This window comes from Lagopus leucura, unplaced genomic scaffold, assembly GCF_019238085.1.
Source record: "Lagopus leucura isolate 7727_CA_CO unplaced genomic scaffold, USGS_WTPT01 Super-Scaffold_100157, whole genome shotgun sequence".
NCBI classification, from domain to species: domain Eukaryota; kingdom Metazoa; phylum Chordata; class Aves; order Galliformes; family Phasianidae; genus Lagopus; species Lagopus leucura.
In genome coordinates, this window is record NW_024962334.1 from 49,951,872 (window position 1) to 49,975,840 (window position 23,969).

General features: G+C 41.8%; 1 protein-coding gene across 1 annotated transcript in view; it reads right to left on the bottom strand.

The window, feature by feature from the left end:
* Positions 1 to 1,278: 1,278 nt before the first annotated feature.
* The window catches only part of LOC122189782 (probable ubiquitin carboxyl-terminal hydrolase MINDY-4), a gene marked incomplete at its 5' end in the record, with an annotated part of 31,734 nt that continues 9,043 nt past the window's right edge, over positions 1,279 to 23,969 (bottom strand). The window contains 4 exons of the mRNA XM_042889158.1: positions 1,279 to 4,438; positions 9,044 to 9,116; positions 13,857 to 14,037; positions 23,737 to 23,898. Of these exons, the coding sequence (XP_042745092.1) occupies positions 4,390 to 4,438; positions 9,044 to 9,116; positions 13,857 to 14,037; positions 23,737 to 23,898 (465 nt within the window). The remainder of the gene's footprint in view (positions 4,439 to 9,043; positions 9,117 to 13,856; positions 14,038 to 23,736; positions 23,899 to 23,969) is intronic.

Genomic DNA, 23,969 nt, shown 5'->3' on the forward strand with positions numbered 1-23,969 from the left:
AAATTGGCAGCGGCATTCTAAGGAAAGGTTTTAAAAACTGTGACCTGGGACCTTTGTATTTCAAGGGAGCTCCCAGATACCAACAGAAAACTGAGCTTCTTTGAAGTACCTCAGGTTCAGCAATGGAATCTTTGGAGCCCCAACCCACTTACCACTTCTGTTAAAACTTGGCTTACACACGTGTCATTTTCCCAAGCTCTTCGACTTTCCTCTGATTTTTAAAGTGACCTTTTCCTGTCGTTCCAAATTACCCCGTTCTACGCATAAACCACAGAAACAAAACAGCAATCTGCCTCCAAAAAGTCAAGAACTGGAAACAGGCGCAAGCTTTCATCTTTGAACTCCCTGGGAACAAACCACACAGTGGCTGAACAGATTTGCTCACGGGTCTGTCATCAGATCTCAGACTGCTCCTAGATTTGACAATACAATAGGGACAGATACGCACAAAAACAACTCCAGCAGCTTCATCAACTCCAGTGTGAGGTCTACGCACGGTGGCCTTCAGATGGACAAGAAACTTCATGTGTACATGTCCACCTTGCACAAAATTCCTTAAAAACACTTGATTGCCAATGATTCCCCAGGTTTTGATCAGGATGATGCAATTCATTTGCAGGATGAGAGGTGATGGCCTCAAGTTCCTTCAGGGGAAGCTCAGGTTGGATATTAGGAACAATTTCTTCTCCCCAAGAGTGGTGAGGCAGTGGAACAGGCTGCCCAGGGAGGCAGTGGGGTCACCATTCCTGGAGGTGTTTATGGAGATGTGGGACATGGTCAGTGGGCATGGCAGGGGTAGGGTGGGATTGGGTGACCTTAGAGGACCTTAGAGGTCTTTTGCAGTGATTCTATGATCCTATGATCTCACACTAAGCTAAGAGGGGTGATGAGAGCCTTGCAGTTTACACTCACAGCACTGGGTAGGTTCAAATAGGACACAGTGGACGTGCACTGATGCAGGCAGACAGTTGTAACTCACATTTCCAACCAGCCCCAGACTGGTTGGTTTCAACACCCATAGCTGCTCAGATGTGAAACTGCCAGGCTCAGGATGACACCCCCTGCCCTGCATCCCCAACTGCACTGTGGTTCTGCTCAGAGGAGAGGGAAGCTCAACTTCTTGTTATTATTCCACTGACAGGAGGAGGCCCATGAAGCTGTTACAATCTATTCTCTCAGATTAATTTCCCTTGGCAAATTAATTATTAAAAAAAAAAAAAAAAAAAAGTGAAGAGAAAATATGAGATGATGCTACTTTCTTTTCTTTAAAGGCTTTATTTGTAGGCAGCATTCTGTACAAAACAAAGCTAACTGTACATTTTGCACAAGGGCAATATTCCTGACACTTTACCAAAATAGCACTTCTGCTCAGATTTACAATAGGTGATGTCTGTTGTAAGCTAAGGCGTCATGTCTCAGCAGAGGGTGAGAGGGTGTGTTTTTCATAGCACAGAAGGGAAGAGGATGATTTTAAGATATACATAGAGGCCCAGTGCCAGTGTCTTGTACTGCGCTATTCGCAAACAGTTGCTTTGTTCACCTCAGGAAGTCACGTTCATCGGGCAGTGAAAATGACATCGGGAAACAATGAGAAGGAAAACATAATCAACAAGCTAGATGTAGGCTCCTACAACAGGATATGCTTCTGCACAGGTCTGTGCAAAGGTTTCTGCATCGCTGCATAACGTTTTGTATCGGTTTGTCTGATCGTTCGATTCCAAAAGATACGTGATGCCTGAAGGCAAATTGCTTCATGTCTTTTATCATCAGATTAAAATATGTGAGCTTTTTCTCGATGCAGAAATAGACAGAGGTTCGGTTGGTTGCTTTTCTGCTGAAGAGGTAGATCTAAGTGAGTATTTTCATTGCCTCTTTATTGAAGGAAGCCACAGGAAACCTCAAGAGCAAAGCTGGTGGCAGCAGCTCAGCGATGCAGTGCTCCAGCTTGGTGGGATTGCCCTGCAGAGGCAATGCTTCAGTAATGTGGTCCAAGTGTTGTACTTCTTGGCACAGGTGAATCTTGAGTTAGTTCAATTTTAAACAGATGGCAGACAATGGACTTTACAGAAAAATGTGTGTAGAAGTAATTACAGATAATGAGTAAGGAAGACCTGGCTCAATGGGATTCTGTTATAATAAAATTTAAGGTTCAATTGAACTATTATTTGTAATCAGTAAGAATGGAGCCTTAAAGGCTTTGCAGGCTGTTTTAAAAAGAGGATCAGAGTACAGGGCTCCCTCCCACCTTCATTAATCTTTCAAGATAAACCATAAAACATTATCAGTTTCCAAGCCTTACTCATTAATCTTCAACTCTTTCTTAAAACCTGAAAAATTATTACATCTTGAGGGATGGAGTTCATCTGAGGCAATCCCCTTGGGCTCCATCTATACTCAGTTTATAATCCTCCAGTCAGGAGCACATTTCTTCTTGTCCATAAGAAAAGATAAATCACACCCTACTCTGAAGGGAGCCCAGAGCAAGAGCTCCTCATCATCACATATCTGCGTTGGAGACATCCATATTCCAGTCAGATGAAATCAGGGCAGTAACACAGCAGCTCCCTTCCTTCCCAGAGGAACACTTCCAGAAAGGAGGATTTTTGGTACACCTAGTTCCAAAAATCTTCCATCGTTTTTCATCTCTTCCCTATTTTCTGTCCAAATGCATTCTGAGAAATCTTATTTTATGATCTTGCTGCCCTCTTGGACTGTTTGCTCCATTGAGCACAGGGGGACTGTAGTTGATAGGAAAATTCAAGACAAAAAGGTGTTTAATTCAAGCTGGTGGCCTGGCTGACTCCAAGGTCCAAGCCGTGCCAAACTGGGATCTTTGAATGTTTGGGATCCAGAAAATGGAGATCTTAAAGGTCAGGTGAGGTATGCATCATAAAGGCAGCCTTGAGTCCACCTGCAGCTGGCTGTGCAAACATCCCCCTACGTACAGTAAAATGTAGGGAGCTGGCAAAGGTCACATAGTGCGCCCACGGGGAGTTGGGAATGGGCTCAGATCTGATGCTCTCCATGATGCCAAGGCTGAAAGGGAGATATTCATCTCACCAAGTTCACAGAAAGAAGTTTGCCTATCTGACCTAAAACAAACAAATTACATTATACAGCATCACATAAAATGAAAACGACGGCAGCGCCGAGATATTTTACCACGTGTAGACAGTTTGATGAGTGCAGGAAGCAAAGCAGGGCCTGGTGCTTACTCACAAACTATCTCATTTTTTCTGGTAGCATGCACAGGTTGGTTTCCAAATCTAGCTCACGTGCCCTGAGATTTGTATCTGCAGAGGCAGCTTGGTATCTGCCAGCTACACGGAGTAGAACACTGAATTTCTGATGGAAATTGATTTTGAAAACAGCAAGTGGTTCATTTGGGCTCAGAGAGGTTTGCATACTGAGCAGTAAGAGAGTGCTGTGATAAAATTAAAAGTCTGTTATGAAACTCCCATGATAATTGCACTCCCAAAAGATAAAAATAATTCTAGAAACACTGTTTCTCTGCAACTTGTCCATTAGCAATTAATATTTTCCAAAGCCTTTTTTTCCAATCTTCAGTACAGTACAACTCGTTCCAATTTTGGTAAATTTTTGCCAAAATATGTCACTTAAAAAGTTCATTTCAGAATACAAACTGCTGTTCTGGTACCTCGTGGTACATCTCCACTGTACACCATTTTCTCCCACGCACTTTATTTAATCATGAATAACAGTAAATATCACAGACAAGTGCCCTTCACATTTCCAATCTAACATCACTTCTGTTTCCAAGCAGCAAATCACAGAACTTACTGGCCACTTTGGTGTAAATAAAGCCTAGTAAGTAAACCGTAGCCCATATGGTTACCAGTAGGTTCAGCCTTAGGTTTGGACTTAGTAATATATGGCAATGAAGTGAATATTTATTTCTTGGATGATGTTTCATCCTGGCACTGGAGTGTTGCAGGTGAAGAACGAGGCAGTACAGGAAGGCAAAACAGGGACAGAAATAGCAGCTCGGCTCCTTTCATCAGATTTTTGGGAACAATTGCAGGATACAGAGTTGATCCAGAAAGGGACCTCGAGGGGACATAGACAACTCCACTGCTTTACCCGTAACCGTCACTGGACATTGGAGACTCTCAGTCTACACATTGAAACTGTACATTAAAGGCATCAACAAAGAATTTATCTAAGTGTTGTTTGCATTATAAGCAAGATATCCAAAGCATGAGGCGAACAAGGTGACGCTCTTCCAGCCTGCACACAGCCATGTCATTCTTCCTCACCATAAGTGGCACAGAACTCCTGCCCTATTTCCTGTATTGGTGGGAATAGGAATGTGCTAATTCTGTCATTTCCTTTTTTTTTTTCTTGCAAATAAAGTGCAGGTCGGGTCAGTCACAAGATTGGTTCTGTGCCATTCCAGTCAATAACAGCTCCTTGCCACCTAGAAATAAAAGCAACCATTTTACATCCGTGAGTTTATCGGGTTGTTGGAAAGGTCAGCTCAGCATTCTCAACCACCCAACCACTCCTACAGAGTGTAGGATGGACTCAGGGTAACTTACCACACCTTCTCCAACGAAAAGGAAGCAAAATGAAGTATTTGCACTCTTAATTTTAGGGTCCCACATTTGGAGATCGTTTTCCTTATGCTTCACACAGCCTCCTCCAGGCAATAGAGTTCTCAGCAGCAGCTGATTCAGAACAAGAGCATTGGCTCTGCAAAGACCATGGGCGATTTCCAAGATGGGTAAGAGAATTACCCGTGTGTAGCCCAAATGAGACCAAATAACTTCATTAGCAGCTATCCTCGCTCTTGCCCTTGGCTCCTTTGAAATATTCACTGGCTCACCCTAAAGTTAATCTTTTGCTTTTTCTATGGGGAGGCTTTGTTTTTTCTGTCTTGCCCTTTCTTCAGAATAACATTAAAGATACATACTGAAAAAAAAACATGTATATGCACAAAATTTTCCACCTTCTGAATTTCTGACTGTGTATTGGCCACTATTGCTCAGCTGCCCACTCCAGGAACATCAAACCTGCACTTGTTGCCAGTTGGCTCCCCAGTGGCTTCACCAGGCTGAAATGGGTCAACTCTTCCTACCACCAGAGTCATTCATTAGGTGCCTGGCATCCTTGTCCATGCCAATTTTTCAAATTCATGGCCCAGATCTTCTAAGAATGGAACTCCTGTCAAATACATAGATCTGACATAGATCTGGTGGGGACAATGTTGACTTGCCAGACTGCAAGCCACATTCAGTCTGTCACGGAGGAAAGGATACGTCAGCACAAATATAACAGCTCAGTCCTTTCACTGAGCAAGTCAGTTACATGTAAAACAAATCCAAACTCTGAATCCCTGTCGTATTCAGTGCAGGGTCTCAAGGGAAGTGACCACCTGCGGGACTCTTTTCAACCATCCCCAATGAAAGCACAAGTAAACAAGTGTGGAAAATCGGGGCTGTGAATTTGTTTCCTTCCTTTTTTTTTTTTTTTTTTTTTTTGATTTTGCCAAGAAAATTAAAAGAAAAATATTGCAGGATGGGTGTCCTCCTCCCAGGGTTTAACAGGAATACACAGGAGTGATGCCTCATGCATTGAGCTGATGGCAGAATGTGTCCTTGCTGGGAATAGCTGACCTAGTCTAGCATTTGTCAGAGCAGGCAGATGCCTCTGCCACAGGTTCATTTTCCCCCAGAAAAAAAACCAAGCACAAATAGGAAGAACAGTTGCCACCTTCTGATCCCATTGGATAGTTCTAGGAACACCATCAGCTCTTCCTTTATCTTTGCATATAAATTCTACCTCTCCAAGGTGATTACAGCATCAAGAGGGATCTACAGAGGCCACATGACGCAAATTTCATCTGCTCTGAGGTTACTCAGTGAAAATATTAATGCTCTGACACCATTTTTAAGTTTCTGGCTTAAAATATGGCTAATCACTATGCGGTGCAGAACTGGCCTTTTTTGGAACAGGCTTTCAATAAAGAGCTTAACCAGCACAGCGCATTGTGAAGCAGGACTCTGTGTAACTTTCCCTACAAGTCTTATCTCCTCTATTTATTTTCCAGCTATTTTTCTTGAGCTATCTGTAGAATGAAAAGCAATTTGCCAATTTGCTCATGCAGGGACAGCTTTGAAACTTTCTTACCCATTGCATCTGCACAAGAAAAGGTGTCAGATAGTGAGAACCTCTTTCACAGGTGCTGAAGTGGTCATTTCTTAATGAAAAAAACACGATCCAAAAAATTCAGAGCTCTCATTTCTCCAACTGACTCACCACAGCGTAACCTAAATGGAACTCAGATGGAATTACAATTTATCAGATTAGCAGTATGGAAACAACACTGGTCTCATCTGGTTTGACTACGACCTCATTTGAGGGTCATGGAAGTTAAATGGAGCAGTTCCACTGAACCTTGGAAGAACTGGTTCGAGCCCTGAGCAATGCTCCCTCTGGAGTAACTTTCAGAGAATATCTCTTGCATTGATCATCTGGCACCAATAATTTAGGATTAAGTGCCCACCCTTTCTTCTTATCTATCATATTTCTACCAAATGTCTCACTTTGAAGGAACACTGTGCCACACCGTTCCAGAACCATGAAAGAAAGCTGAATGTTGTGGGCTAACAAAATCTGAAACTAGATTCAGATTATAATATCAGATCAAAGTTTTCTTCCCCTTAGGTAGAGCTAACAGATGTTACCTGCAGGTGTTCAAGGTTGGATGGGGCCCTGGGCAGCCTGGGCTGCTGTGAAATGGGGAGGTTGGTGGCCCTGCATTGCTGGGGGGTTGGAGCTTCGTGATCCTTGAGGTCCCTTCCAACCCAGCCATTCTGTGATTCTATGATTCTATTAGCACCAGCCCAGAGAGATGCTGAGGATGATGACTGTGAAATGAGAGTATTCTTCAGGGGAAAATGGGATCAGGCATCTGCATGGCATCTCCCAGAAACTCCCCCAAGGTTGCCCATTACAGACGCCTGTCGATACAAACCTGACTACTTCTATGGATGTCTTAGGCTGAAAATCCCAACAGAAGTTGCACAACAGTGACTCTTCAGCTGGGAGTCTGCAGGTTAAATCGATCCCAGCTGAGGACTATTTGTCCTGGTCATGCAAAGGGTTAACTGCTTTAAACTCAAGCCCTCCTTTTCTGACATTTTGCAGAAATAGGGAATAAAAGCATAAGCCTCCTCCTGCAGAAGCAAAACAACTCCTCTGTTAATAATAATGAAAAAGCTAAAAACAGACTATCTATTACAGATGCAGATCTTTCCATTGGCAGATGGTAAGAGAACAAACAGCAGACAGATGGCCACCATAGGACTCAACACCCTGCAGGGTGCTGATGTTCAGGTATGGGGCAACCCTCTGTTAAGACTTCCTATGGACTGAAACAGCACTAAGTCGTGCAAATGAAAAGAAAAACCCCTAATGGAAATTTGGAAACAATGGTCGATTCAGTTCTATTCCGTTACACTATTAAATTGTCCACACTGAGAAACTACTTTTTTTGATGAGAAAGATCTGATAATGAGCTTTATTGCTGTAATGCTAGGTGAAAAAGGAGTAGCAGCCCTGTTAGTTTGTTTGCTTGCTTGTTTGTTTGTTGGGCTTGCTTCAGTAACAATTATTTTATTGGTGTTTTCCACAGTTGTATGATACTAAATATTTGTTTTTGTATCTCTCAATTTGTTAAACACTCGTTGGTTTGTTTTGTTTTTACTTTTCCCCATATACTGTTTATAGAGTTGGAGAAAAATTTCTTCAAGCAAAAAGGAATAACATGGCATGAAGGACCTTTAGCAGCAAGGCCATGCTTGAATAAATACGTTCAAAGCAATTGGAGAATACAGAAAACAAGGAGAGAGACTGATCAGGGTAAATCAGATCGTCCCAGGAATGGTACAAACACAATTAATTGACACTGGAATTTGGTGGTAATTTACTTCCACAATAGATTAAAGTAAGGAATTCAGAATAAACAAACATCATCATTACCAAGGCTTTGTGTAACTTTGATGCAACGCCAGGAATTGAAGACATTTTAAGAGTGACTTTAAATAGTTGCATGCAGTGTTCTCCCCACTCTGTGGGTTTCTGAGGCTAAGGATTATCTGTCTTTGTTTGCAGTCATGCTGATGTTTCCCTTGAACAGTAGAATCCATACAACCTATATGTGCAGGGAGCCTGAACCAACGGTGCTGTCACGCTGAAGGATGCCTCATTTGTTTCCTGTAACTCCATAAAGCCAGCCCTGCAGGAACACACTGGTTGGCAGCCACTGTCCTTATTTGTTTTGCCTTTTTTTTTTTCTTAGCAGGAAAAAAAAAAAATGTGGCAGAGAAAGGAGGGAAATGACAAGGGAAATCTGAAGCTGCAGTGCTGTTATGGGCTTTGACAATGAGGCTTTTAATTCTCGCTCCAGAGATACTCAGATAGCAGCTTTCAAAGTCCTGTTGAAGGAGTGATATAAAGCTGATACTTTCAGCCTGATTTTGCTTCTTCCATAACTCAGTAAATTGAAAATGTTCTCGTTAACTTCATCACAATTTGGATAAATAATTAAAAGTCCATCATTTCACATCATGTTTGCCTGGAGAAGTCAGTGCTTCCATGGGCAGTTTGAGAGAACTGAGACCACTGAGGTCTTCAGGTATCGAAGGTGGTACCCAAGTGCTTCTGTGCTTTGATATTTTTCAGGAAAGACTGATAGAGATGGAAGAGAATTTCTTCTTTTCTCATTATACCTCTACAGTAGGAACCAATGAATCCACATTTTGATCTTCTGAAATCAAGTTGAGCTCTCGAATTATGGCTCAGTCAGCTTCTGGTGACATAATGACAGTTCCTCTAAGGGTGAAACGAATGCCTTGGACAATTTGATGCACAACGGAGAGTGATCTTTTCTAACTCTTAACCAGTAATTTTGCAAGAGTAACTGCCACAATATTAACTTTTTAGCCACACTCAAGCTTTACGTATATTATTTACATAATTCTGTAAAAATATTTGCATGTTAAATGCCATTTTCACTTACTTTGTCCTAATGCAGTGCTCAAGTGGAGGAGTAAGATCGTTTTCTTTATCTTCAGTGCACATCTGAGTCGTGTCTAAAAACACATATCAGACATAATTAGAAGCTGAGGTATATATCTATTCTACACTGCAGTGGTTTCTAGGAAGTCCACCCATGGATGTGACAGCATAGACAAGAATCCCTGCTACTCACACTGTAAACCTCATAGCATTTCAACTCCTGGTCTATTGCCTATTCCTGTGGTGGCTGCTCAAAGGATGAAAGGAGGTGACTACATGTAAGCTTGCTGTTGGGAACAATCCCTAAGTTGGACCCAGTGTTAGCTGATTTGTCTAGAATCTTGCCCAGAATTGTACTGACTACTTAGCAATAAGGATAACTGTGGGACAGTGTTTGGGCCATGACCTGACCCAGGTTACCTGATCAATACAGAGATGGTCCCAAGGAAAACTAGAAGGCCAGAAGGTGAAAGGATGTGCTGGAGGGCTACTGTGAGGATCTATTTTGCAGTCCATGAATGGATTATTAAGAAAGCAGTTTAATCACACACTGAGGACAGTAATAGTCCTACACGTGAATAACAAATCCCAAGTCCAGCCAAAAGTAAATTAACATTCCTTCACCCCTGAAAGGAAAACTGTCCCTTCACTGTGGAAAGAGAGCACAGATGGGAGAAGACAGCATCGTGTGAGATGGAAGAGAGCTACCACAGTCTCTGAGCATTCCTTTGGGATGGAGAGGCAATTGCATTGTTCCGGGGAAAACAGAGAGGTCAGTGTCTCAGAGCCTGGATCTGTCAACAGTGAAAGTAGTTGCTGAATTTCCCAGGGAGAAAACATCCTGCAGCCAGCTTGGATGTCAGTCTGCTCAGCTGTTTCCTGTTTTGGAGTAAAACATCTTAAACTGCTGTACACTGGAGCTGGTTTTTGGCAGTTTTCTTTCAGCCCACGGGAATGTTGTGAGCAACTGATGGTACCAAGCCAGGGTGCAGGATATGGAGCTGACGCAGTGAGACTGATGGAGACAGGATGGGAGGCAAATGCTCCTATATTCACTGCTGCCCGTCTCAGCTATATCTGACTTCCTCCTGTCAGTACAAATGCCTGCAGAATGCTCTGAGCAACTGCAGGGGCAGAGTAACAGAAAACAGTCAAAATTTAAAATTACTTAAAGTAGTGGCAGTTTTATCCTGGAACCTCAGGAACTGAAGGGATACACTGGAATCTTTCAAGATTCAATGGGCCTCTCTCATCCCAATATTTAAGAGTTTATAAGAGTTTGTTACAGGTCTCCAATGGCACATCACAGAATTATAGAATAGCTTGGGTTGGAAGGGACCTCAAGGATCACGAAGCTCCAACCCCCCACCAATGCAGGGCCACCAACCTCCCCATTTCACAGCAGCCCAGGCTGCCCAGGGCCCCATCCAACCTGGCCTCCAACACCTCCAGGGATGGACGGGGCATCACAGCCTCTCTGGGCAGCTGTTCCAGCACCTCACCGCTCTCAGAGCAATGAACACCTCTTTCTCTCAGGTATTCCAGAGGCACTCAGACCTTTTACTAAGGGGCATGGGTCAGTGGGGAAATATTGGTGGTAGGTGGGTGGTTGGACTGGGTGATCTCAGAGGTTTTTACCAACCTTGGTGGTTCTATGATCCCTATGAATAGTGTTTGTGCACTCCAGGAATTCCTGACACGGACATTTAGGATCTGAGGAGCCCTTACTAAGAAGCAGCATTTGCTGTCCTAATCACAAAATCAGCAGAAAATAGGCATCCAGCACAGCTGCCTTTCATAGTCATTGCCAACTTGCATAGTTTTCTCAGTTTTAGACTTGAGTTCTTCCAACTGGATTTTGAACTGCTGTTTTTCATAGAAAGGAATAGGAAAGTATCACTAAAAGTATACCTTACCAAATCAGGCAATATGTTATTCAACTAATGACTGCATTAAAATGTTTCACATAACTCATTTAGGAGCAAAGAGCCTCAGTGTTAAACTTTTCCACCTAGGAGTCACCAAGAGCAAGAAGGACCTGATCTACCTATGTGATCATCATTTATACTTATACCTAAGCTAAAGATGATGAGAAACTGAGCGTCAGATGAGTTACAAACTTGTTATTCAAGAGATATGTGAGGACAGGTTCAGGAGAGTGGAACTGGAACAGACAAGACATAATGCTCATTATTTAAATGGCCACCTTAGGCAGTGATGTTTTATTAATTGCTTTTCCAGAAGACTTTTGCACGTTGGAACAATCTCACCTTAACTTTGGAGACAATATATTGTGAATGTTGACATAGATAGGTATTAATGGTGTATGTCAGAAAACAGTAGTATTTCTCCAAGCAGAACAAGAAGCTCTTTCATACAAGAGCTCTGCGTGACCTGCAACAACAATCTCACTGAGTCCCTAAACAACTGACGAAAGCACATGAGCAATTAATTTAGATCCACTGGCTTGTTTTCTCTCTATGACTATCAGAAAATTCTACCAAATGGAAAGAACTGATGAACCTTTATTTAGGATTGAGTGTTGAACTCCCTAGTAGCTGCAGCCTGCTTTTAGGAAGGAACTTCATATTTCTTGTCAATGTTTTGCAAAGGGGTAATCAGTGTGAGAAGCAGGGCAAAGTCTCAATCCCATGTAATATTGATGGTGATTTAATGCAAAACAGTATTTGCTGTTGACCCCAAAATTAATTCTGCTCCTACTTTCTGGCTTCTATGCAATTCTTGCCCAGTATAATTTCTTCAGGATTTTCTAAACGTGATCTTGATTGTAATCTTCATAACTGTATGTGAGATCTACATTTCAAGGAATTCCCTTTATTGCTAGCGAGAAGCAAACAACCTCCCAAACTCAGATCTGTGAGATGTGGCTGTGCAACATCCAGGACTTCGTGCTATATCTCTGCATAATGCTGCCTTATCATCACAGCTTGTTGATATTTCCATGGTGGAAATACCAGTCATACTTGCCATCATGGTATTTCTACCTGGTACTGCATGCACAGCTTAGATTTATGTTCAGTGTCACCTTTAAGAAGTAAAACAACTCCAGTTTTTCTCCAGACCAAGTGCAGGATTACTGCACTGCCAGTGCTACAAAAGCCTTTGCCTGGAATGATGAAACTATTTGCAGTTTACAGCCTTCTGCAGAATGTCACAGATAACAAAAGAAGAGGCTGGATCCGTGGAAGGGGCTACGGCTGCAACAAAAAGACATCTACCTCTCAGTGCAAGTCTCATCTTTGAGGAGAAATAGGCAATTCTGCCTCTGAACACTTTCTCTTCCAGGGCTCTCAGAGTGTTGGGTACATTTGGAGTTTGGAGATGTCTCTGATTTATCAAAGAGAAAAAGAAGGATGCCTGTTTTGGACCGTATGATGCACAGTGCAGCAGAATACAATGAACACGTTTCCATCTCCCATTCCTTTTCAGAATCCTATGTATCACTTAGAAAGAATCCTTCTACCTGAAAGAGAAATCCTCTGCTAACGGTCACGAGCATGTAGCAATTCCCTTGGACCGTCTGAAAACAGCAAGCCTAGGGACACATCCACAGACCAAAATCAAAAGAGATTACTTCTTTTATACAGACAACATATAACAGCCAAATAAATAAATCACGGAAGACATTCGGCCTAAAAAGGCTGAATAAGAAAAGTATTAGCCTATGAAAATAGTGAGATTGTTGGTAATCGTTATTGTTTTGATGATAACTTGTTAACGTTTACAATATGTTGTCTCCAAGTGAAGATATAGGGATTTTTTTGTACAATCTGTTTCAATAAATCTTCCTGTATCTGGGACAGACTGTGTGGGAACCATTTTGCAGCAGTGTGCTGTGGAGGTTGAGAAATTTGCAGAAATAACATATAATGCAATGGCTACAATTGAAAGTCACGGACTTTAATCAAAATAAGAGCAAAGAAAGGCTACAGCATTCACTACTAAACCTTATGAGATGTTAAAGGCCTCCAGAGCCACCATCATACCAACTGCTTTGCCACAGGGCCTTAATTAGAACATGCAGCCCCCGTGTGTAACTCATCCTGTCCAAGAATCAGAATGTCAATGCAAACAAGGAACAGCAACAGGCTGTTTTTAAGAGAGGACTTCAGCAGAGTGTCTCCTTCAGATAAAGATGGAGTTTGATTAGGTTGTATACATGCAGCGATGGATGGAAAGCAAAGGATAAGAAGGCTATCATAAGAAAATATGAATTTAGTGCTCAAGAATATCTTAATATGGAAATGAAGCTTTCTTAGCATCAGAATACTGCTTGTCCAACTGTCTTCCAGTTCAAGAAGCACAACTTCTGTAAAAGCAACCCCATAATTTGACATGGTTTCCTGAAAGAACGTGTTTAACAAGTCAGATCTTTCACATTCTTGTATTTCCAAGCGTGTTCACAAGCAGGCCTGTCCTTGCTAGATGTTATGGCCATCTTGTGAAGCAGCTGGATTTGGAAGCAAGGATTCAATCCTTGCTCACCTGCTCTGCTCACACTACCATGTGTGTAGTGCTGAGGAACAGAAGGTTTGCACTTTCTGCCTGCAGAAAACACACAGCAACAGCTGGAGGAAAATGCCCTTCCAAGGGCTTGTCCTCATGACTGCCTTGAGAAATCTGCTTTCAAATGAAACATCAAGACTAATTCTGGAAATTAGAAAACAGGCTCACAAATGCTCTCGTAATGCCAGATACCATCATCAATTTGTTCACTTTTCATGCAATTTTGGATGCTTCTTTTCGATGTCACCACCGCAAGGGATGAGATGCAGTCACTGCACTGTACGTACCAACTGTTAATCGTATTTCTTCTTCTTGGTTGGCCAAGCCATCGTAATAATAGAGATCAAACCTCCGCTCGGTTTTCCAGTCGCCTTGTAAATCCTTTTCCAGACAAAAAAGCACACTGAAGTGGCTTTCACTGCATACCAACCAAATTGGGTATTTAGGAGTCTTCAGGTAACAACCAACCTAAAAGAAAGATTCAGAAGATTATAGACCAGGAAAGACCTGGTAAGTCATTTAGAGGTTCAAAGCAAGTATCTGGCCTTGATTATAGGTGACAAAATCCAGCTGTAGTACCAAGCAAACAAGATCACATCCCAAATGATCAGAACAAGACGAAACTGTCCTCTGAAATAGCTGTGAAACTCATCTCTATCACTCCCCATGGGATTTATGTTCCTCATTGCTCTCTATAACTTCCTGAAGGGAGGTTGTAGTGAGCTGGGGGTCGGCCTCTTCTCTCGTGCCATTAGTGATAGGACCAGAGGGAATGGCTTCAAGCTACGGCAGGGGAGATTCAGGCTGGACATGAGGAAGTATTACTTTTCAGAAAGGGTGGTCAGGCACTGGAATGGATGCCCAGGGAGGTGGTGGAATCACCGAGCCTGGGGGTGTTCAAGGAAAGGCTGGATGTTGTGTTGAGGGACATGGTTTAGTGGGAGCTATTGGCAATAGGTGAACAGTTGGACTGGGTGATCTTTTAGGTCTTTTCCAACCTTGGTGATTCTATGATTCTATGATTCTATGTTTTAAGGCAGACATACGTATACATGCTTGAATACCTACAGGGATGCATCTATTGCTCTGAAACACGGTAGATGCTGATATAAAAAGAGTCAGGGAGATTTCTGCCTCCCCTGAAGTCAGTCAGTAAAATGCAGTGTTTTCTTCACCTGACACTACTGTGTTCTGAGGTAGCTACCACTCTCCTTTGCGTGCCGCTGTCTTAATCCATGACAGAATCACTGCCATGCTGGTTGTTGTGTACAACCATCTTTATTCTACCTGAAGTTTTGTGTTTTATCTCCTAAACAGACGTGGCACTGTTGGGATGATGTAGATCTGCAACTCAAGGGATGGCAGCCAAGCGTCCAAGTGTACATGCAGGAAAATGCAGCATCAGTTTCTGCCTCTGTAATACAGGTCATGCAGTACAGCGCTAAAAAGCAGAAGCCAATAAATATGCAGTTGCAATGAAAAGCCTAAAGAGTATTCTAAGGCATAAGGAACATATCCTTCTTATTATTAAGATTTAGAACTCAAATCTGAAGTGTTACAAAATTATCTTCCCAAATGATAATTTCTTCTGATGCCGGATAACAGTTACTCACTACTTAAGTAACTCCTGCCTGATTCATTGCTCTGTCAGTATCTATTTAAAACAGGCTTTTATGCAACAGTTTTGTTTTTTAATTCTTGGCTTCCATGTACTGCATTTTTTTACAAGCTTACAAAAACACTCATAACACAAGTTATCAAGAAGGGAAATACACAGATGCAACAAAAGACGGCAAATTAGAGGGCAATGGATGAAAAGATTCAGTTGCACAAACATCCACATTCTAGTATCCTGATAAATCAAAGCCAAAAGGGAACAGTCACTCTTCTCTTAAAAAAATAACATGTTTTCTTCCCATATATGTCTGCTAAAGTAACTTGTAAGCTTCATCAAACAACGTTCGACAAAAAAGGATTAGAGAGATACAGAACTGTTTCCAAGCAGACGTCCCTCCCAACTCTTACTCACATGAACAATCCCACTGAAGTCAGGACAAGCTGTTCAGATGAGTAAGGTCTTGCAGGAACACCTTCCAAATATGCACAGTTTTCAATCACAACGCTAGCGGAAGAAGGCAAGGCCCTCGACTTGAGGGCCACAATGAGAACATCAAAATGTTGCATGTCAAACCTCATTTCCCATAAGAAACGAGAAGTCTCCATTTCAGTTGCATCGCTTTCACTCTGAACTTTTAGCTCAGAATCAGATGCTGCTGTTAACATCACACTGTGTACCAGCAGTGGCCAGTGCCTCCTGATGTGCTTCTCCCCCACACCTCTACCACTTTGTTTTACTGCCATCAGCTTCTAGGGGCCTCCAGCTAAGTCAAGCTATTCCTACTCCAGTAGAGAAAACAAGTTCAGGTTTTGTTCACAGCCTTAAGTCCACTTGGCACAGAATGGTTTGTATCCACATGGCTATAAGCAGCATCCCTATCCTACAGCATTCCTCAGGCTACATGCGTATTTCTTTCTACAAAAAGCAATACAATGAAATTGAGAACCATGCTTCCAAACTTTCAGGAAATACATACAACCACGGATTCACAACCATTTGTTCTCAGATCCACGCCTTGGTCTTGGTTAGTTTTGCATCCAGACACGGCCTGCAGCAATCCCAGCCATCACTGCAGCGGTCCACCCAGCAGCTGGCTACTTCACTCTGTTTCTAATCTCACTTCCAATTTAACTGTACAGAAAATTCAGTTCTGAGATGACTTTTCTTCCCACACAACAGTGTGCTGAGTAGAACTGTAAGACTTAATGAGCAAAGAGTCCGTAGTGAAGTGTAATAGCAGCCCAAATCCAAGGAATTACATCCTTCAAACACATTTACTCCCTTCTCTGATTGCCTTTTATCTCCTGATGTGCATCTGCCATGCAGAAGCAAACACACAAGCCCAACCACTAACAGTGTCACATGTTCCCTTTGCTCTACCTAAACACTCCCATGCCTCTTCATCCTTCTCCATACAAGTATGTGCCATGTTTTCTGCAGGCTCTCCTTGGCCTTATGACAACTAGAGACATCTTCTATCAGTTCCCCAAGCTCTCTGTTACATCAGCAAAATAGTTCAAACAAAACTCAGAAAAATACACAATAATCTGAGAAACAGCCCATGAACTCCAGGCAGGTGGGAGCAGTTTCCCTTAAACATATCTCCATTTAATGAGGTGATAAGTAAATTATACATGTCCTGTAGCCTTTGATACACGCACGTAGTGATCATGCTGTGCAGCAACATTGCACTTACGTTTATGAGCATCAGGGTGGACAAAACAGCCCCCCACCCTCACTATGAGGATTCTCTTGCCTACTTTTTCAAGCATCACTTGCTGAGTGGGCGAAAAGAACGTCTCCTTTTAACTGGCCCACCTGATCAGTGGTGAGTGCTTCTTCAGTTGCCTGGCCAGGTTGTTGGGTGATAACAAACCTGGAGTGTACCAGGACCTTGACACAGGACACTGAAGGACAAGAATGAGCATCTCGTGATCTGAATCAAAACCACTTAAGCTGACTTTGAGCATGCACCTTCCAGCAAGTGCCCTACAAATGTACTGGCAGCACTGATTTCCAAAGGCAAATCAGGAGTACATGGCATGAATCTATTTAATCAAATATCATTATTTTTGTCAAGGGCTCATCAGCTGTCTTATAGTTTGAAGAACAGAAGAAGCTTCTTGTAGTATCACAATGCATTACAGAACAATAATGCATTACTATTCGATATTTATTTTCAAGCTTGCTCATTAATCTTTGCCAAGGCAAAAAAAATTAAGAGGGGGAATGCATAAGATGACTTTTTGTATTGCATGTTTCCAATTCCTAAGGAGACTTCACTGAACAGTAATCGTATCCCTTACAAATCCTGTAAGAATGCTCATAAATTTCAGAGCCACAATCCTCATCTTTGGAAAATGTCAACCTTTCTAAAGCAAGCCCTTTCAGAAGGCTCATTTTCAACACTACGGGTGGTCTTTTTCCACATATGACTTCAGTGTGTATTTGCACAATGCTGAAATTAAATCAGACAAATATTTACTACAGGAGAATTACTCCTATGTAGCTGCCAACATGAGTGCATGGTACTGCCCCATTCAGACATGATTTCCTCACTGAGCAAGGCTTTTGCCACATGTATACCAAGTGGAACAAACAAGCAGCCTATCGTTTGTTCTGACAGCTCTTTTCCCCCAGTTGCCAGGGCCTCTGCTGGTTTGAATTAACATTAAACAATGTTCCAACAGTGTTGAAGTCAATGATGTAAAAACAGACACCCTTATAACAGTGCTTGGGTGATCGAGGACACAACTCAGATGACCCATTCCACCACCATTAATAGAACAGCAGGTCAACCATATTACTGCTACATCTCCATTTGCACTTACATGCTACCATTGCATGTTATTAAGGGACGGTGTCAAGTTTATGTTCATTAAATATGTACTTAATTTTAATTTTAGATTAAGACATAAAATTAATGTTCACAACTTCTGATATTCAGACTGTGCAAAACTTAGTGGCCATGCCAGGTCAGGCAGAGATTGAAGCATTTTTTTAGCCAGATATTTATTAGCAGTAGTAAGAAAAAAATACAGATACATGGGAGTCATAGATATTTTCCATAGCTTTGAGTCCTTTCTGATGGTGAATTTGGAGGAAAAAAGTACATAACTAATGGAGAAGAACTGAAAGAGATGTGTGCTCAGTCCCAGGATGACCAAAGGAAAGAAAAGACTTGGGCAGCACTGATTTTTTTACTTAGGTCTGTAAGAGAACACAGCAATTGTAGTTCAAAAAGGTGCCAGGTAGCCTCAAGATTGTTCCTTTATCCTTGCCCCATTCTGTTGCTTTTCTTGTATGTCCCACCAAGTGAAGTAGTATTGAGGGAAAATCACCCCTTCATTCAGACTTCAGGACTTTGCCGTTCCTTCAGGCCAAGTGGAGGGATTTATACTAATTTCAATCTGTTGCTTTACTGCAATGGCAAAGATAGGTCAAGATTCAGTCCACTTAACTCTAACATCTATTTGTTGGCCCCCTAATTTGGGTTGGCCTCTAGGCTTTGGCTCTCTGTAAAAATCAAGGAAGAAGAGATAAAGTTTGATGGGATCAGTCCAGACCAAAATACAGATATCTACAATATGAACAGATGGGAGGACAATATTTGACTTAACATGTTCTGTTTTGCATTTTAACAAACGATGCAAAGCTCTTTTAAATGTGAAGTTTGTCTTACAGTCTTACGAAAAATTGCTGTGATCGTTTCTTATTTGGCAGCACGTTGACAAGAAATCAATGCCAATATTTCAGCAACAGTGACTGGCTACTGGGAAAAAAGATGTCCATGAGGAGGACAATAGGACTTCATTAAAGAAAATTTCATTTCCAAGACAGAAAGCAGGATTTAAAAGAAAGGAATGAAGAATACACTTCAAATACGGTCAATGCTTTGTCAGGTTTGCTTCAGTCAAACTGAATGTATCACATATTTTTGCCCACAGTGGCACTCATGAATGCCTTGCATAAATAGCAGCCACCTGCAGAATGCATCCATTGATGTACAACGTCTACTGCCTACCCATTACTGAAAAATAAGCAGAAAATACAACCAACCATTGGTTTCCATTTTGCAAATGCCTACTTTTTTGATGTTTTCTTAAACAAGGTGGTTAAAAAACTCTTTCTATCCCTCCCCCTCCACAACCTCACCAATGACCTGACTTGAATCCAGTCCATCTGACTGAGAGAGGCTCCTGCTTAGCAGACATATTTCCCAGCACAGGAGGTTATAGGAAGGACGTTCCACAGGGCAAATAAACAGGTGAGGTGCCAGAAGACAGACCATGTGTGCTGAATTTAATAATTCAAGTAGGTCTTGTTATAGCACAGCTTGTGCTGGTTTCATCAAAAGGACCAAAGATAATATTTCCCATATGTGGAATTTTAATGGATAAATTCTGTTCTTTTATGCTTCCTTCTCCTTCTGAAAAGACACAGGAAAAATGACTGTAATTTCTTTGTCAACACTGTTTTCTCTTCATTTTCAGAAACATGAACACTAAAAAGCAGACTCTTTCAAAATGCTGACAGCTGATGCATGGATTTGGATGCTGTCAGGAATCAGAATATGGTGAGCCTGGGAGGTCACCTATAGATAGCTGGCTTCTCTGGGATAGCAGGACTGCCTAGGAGCAGGAGCAGGGAAGACCAAAAATCACAGAATATCCTGAATTACAAGGGACCCATAAGGAGCATTTAGTCCAACTCCTAGAAGAATCAGAGTCCTCATCCTGAGCAGCCTCGAATACTTACCTTAGGAGGTGTAACAGTGCATACTGGAGTGCTTTCAGAAAGCATTTCAGAAGGCCAAATCGGCCAGTATTGTACAAACCATGAAAGCAGACATTCAGAAGAGCTGTACCTTCCTCAAGTTGAACCGCTAGCTCACTGCATGAGCCGGAGAAAAGCGCTTTGCCTTTTGCTCATCCATCACCTCCCTTGTAAAACGTTATTGCAAAGCCAAGGACTGAGCAAAAAGCAGGGACCTTCTCCCATGTCACCTCTGCATTGGTCCTGCACACTTCTGCACCTGGCTTCTTTACCCGAGGTCTTGTCCCACTGCAGAAACCACACAGCTCCTCAGACTATTACGGACCCGCTGCATGCCGCCAGCCAGCAGACAGAGGGAAGCCAGCCCAGGTTTAGGCGGGTTGACCAGCTTTTAAAAACATTTCAGCAATTTATAAAGCATTAAAAAAATACCAGAAAGCCCAAAATTTTAATGAAGTCTTCTCAGTTCAATGTGTAGGATCAGGTGGAACTAAGATACGTAGCTTGAGTACAGGCTTGTCACAAAGGAACAAATCCAAACATCTGTGACTTGCCTACAGAGAAGGAACAGTACGGATTTTTAGCTTTTTTGCATAAAAATGTGGAATTTCACTATGAAACTGAATGTTTGCATATGAATTGCATTGAATAAATCCATCTGTCATTGTCAAAAAAAAATGCACAACAAGTAATTACACTACAAAGACTAAAATGAACATGGTAATGGTAGGACTAGGAGTGATGACTGGACATGAACAGTTCCAGACAAATGACATGAAGCACACGTTTTTCCAATCAGCAAAGATAACACATTCAGCATGATTCACTGAAAGAGACTGCTGGATCAGCAACAGAGGGATTCTTCAGGAATCATGGGTGAAAAAGGGACAGATCATTTTGTTCTTATTTGCTACTGTTGACGTTTGACAGAAGAATTAACTCCGTTCTCATGCCCTCACAGTGTTCTCAGCTCCAAAGATATGCCAAGAAAACTGTGCCTTATATATGAATACCCCATATTTTAGACCAGAGAGATGAAATATATAAGAATATTTTCCTGTGTGGATTTACTGCCTGGAATCTTGTGTATCTCTTAATGAATGCATTGGTAAGTAGGAAGAAGTCTACAGGAGAGCAATAAAAATAAGCTCTGGACAAGATGAGCTGTTGAAAAAGCTGTTGCGACTGTTGCATCAGCTCACAAATGTCTAGCAGATGGCCATTAGTTGTTCTGGGGGAAGGCTGGATTAGAAGGAGGAAAGATAATCAGAGGAAACTAAGTAAATGGACCATCAGGTTTAACATGTGGAAGTATGTCCAAAGCACAAGCTGTATGGTAGATAACACCACAATCTCCACATACAGAGGTACAATCCTTTTTTGTACTTCCTCATATTCTAAAGTAGACACGTGAGAAAAAAGGCAAAATCATAATTAGATGCACTACAATCAACCAATAAGTGGCTATCTGATGGCAAGAGTTTATGGAATCATAGAATCATAGAAGGGCCTGGTTTGAAAAGGACAACAAGATCATCTAGTTTCAACCCCCCCTGCTATGTGCAGGGCTGCCAACCACTAGAACGAATAGGGGTTTTTTAAAGAGAGCCTGCTTTGCAACAGGACGCAAAAATATCCTGCATCATCCCCTGAGAAATCGGCTGGGTTTGACCTAGAGGGAGTTTTCCTACTCCAATGTCTATGATTCACCATATATCACGCTCAGGATTTTCTTACTCCTGGGGGAAAAAAAAAAAGATAAATTACAGTTCTTTTCCATTTCTGGTTTCAGCCATCCTCACAGCCACAATGTAATTGGAGGCTGGAGCTACTTACTGAAATACAAAGAGGAAGAAAACAGTCCACTCGAAAGACTTGCAGGCAAATTCTCTTCCCAGTTCCAACACAGCAAACTATCAGTGCCATTTGATTTCGGAAACAAGCAGGTTTGAAACAGAAAGCAGAATGTGGCCCCCTGCACCAAAGCTGTGATAGGGACTGCCCAGACTTGAAGCTAAACTCCAGCAGGAACTGGAGTGCCCAGCCCTTAGTCAGGCCATGCAATGTGCACCCAGATGTACGAACTGCAATGCTCACAGATGTTCTTAATAATAAGCGTGACAACTGGCATCAGATGCCTAACTGGTGTAGACTCAACAACAACAACAAAAAGGGAAGACAACATGTACTGGGGCTTCTGTAGCTGATTAAGAGTCTCTGGCTTGGAAAACAGATCCCTGCTCCCAAGTCCAGACGGAAGGACGGACCCTCTCCACTGTATAATTTGCAGAGCGAGTGGAAGACAGTGTCTGATTCTCTAAGCAACTTTTTATTTTGCTCTTAGATGAGAAAGAAATAGCTCTCAGCTGCACTGACCTCAATGACCATCTTGCTATTTAGAAGTCGCTTTGCTCACTGGAGAGTGGAAAAAATGCTACTGCAAACCTTTTTATTTGAGGTTTTAAGTGTTACATTCTTTATAGGAAAGGACAGCGAGCTTGAAATAGCCACTGAAACTAATTTATTTTTACTTCAGTTTGCTCCAAATTAGTCCGAATTGGAAACGTTGAGATATGCTTTATGTACTGAATTTAAGCCTGATTATAACCTTGTAAATGATGTAAAGCATTGCATTAATTAAAAGTAAGAGGAATTAGAATTCTCAGTAGTAGGAAAATGGAACTGCTTTCAGCCATATGGGAAACATAGTGAAAATCTAACTCTGTTTTCAGACACATATTTATATTAGACAAGTACAAACAGACTCTGTGCTAATCACCTTCCAATTTGTATGGAGGCACTGATGGCAAATCCAGATGGGACCATTACAGTTATCTCATCTAGCATCTAACAGAGGCTTCAAAGAAAATCCCAGCATCAGACACAAGACTGTCTGTTTTAGATAGAATATGTCATTAGGAAAGATGTCCACCGTGATGATAAGATCTGCTGATGGAGAAATCAGAGAAATCCTCACGCATGTTTTTCCAGAGGTAAATTAATGGCTGTAGTTTCTTTTAAATTTTAATCTTTCTCAGTTCATGATAAACACAATTAAAATATTAATTTCAAAAACATATTAAAGGGAACGTTCCCATTCTGTTGCCAGCTACATCCATTGTCTGTTATTATTTCTAACACAATATGACAACCTGCAGCATTCCAGCATGAATTAGATGATGCAATCAGTCTGGCTTCTAGTCACACAAACTAATGGAAAACCAACACTTAAGGTAAGCATCAGCTCCAGATACAGCCTGTTATGTTTACATGACCAGAATATAAGCACCCACATGTGAGCTGGGCACCTCAACTCCTCTATAATCAGCAGAGATTTGGTGAATACAATCAAGGGAACAGCAGATACTGAAACGGAAATGTGTTAGCCAGCAAGCTGACTGCCACTGCAAGAGATCAGTTAGAAAAACATGTAGGCACAGAACATCTGAGATGCTCAGAGATTGCCCAAGCCATTTACAGAGGGCTGTGTGACACAGGACCTGCATCCAGAATCATAGAATCATAGAATCACAAGGTTGGAAACGACCTACAAGATCATCTAGTCCAACCGTCTCCTCATCACCATTGCCATCACATGCACTAAAAGAAGTTCACCACACTTTGCCTTGGGGCATCTGGAAATTGCACCGGAACCATCTGAGTGGACAGCAGAATGAAGCTCATAATTTCTTACTTTCTATACTCATCCCAAGCCAATTTATAGTTACTAATTGCTCCCTTTTGGATTAAAATCAGAAGAATGGAAAACATACCTGGCAGACGTCATAGTGCTCAAAAAGAGACAGCAACCCAATGTCACTGCGGCTTGTGATGCCTTTCAGAATGGTGATGTTTCCATTTCCAGAATTCAGCTCTATCACATCGTTGAAAACATTGGACACAGCTTTGCCAGTCAACAGCAAGTTCACCAATTCCTGTTGGCGACGTAATTAAAATAAGCTGAGTTCTTCCAACGCGGGCGCAAAGGTGCATGTGTGTGCGTGTG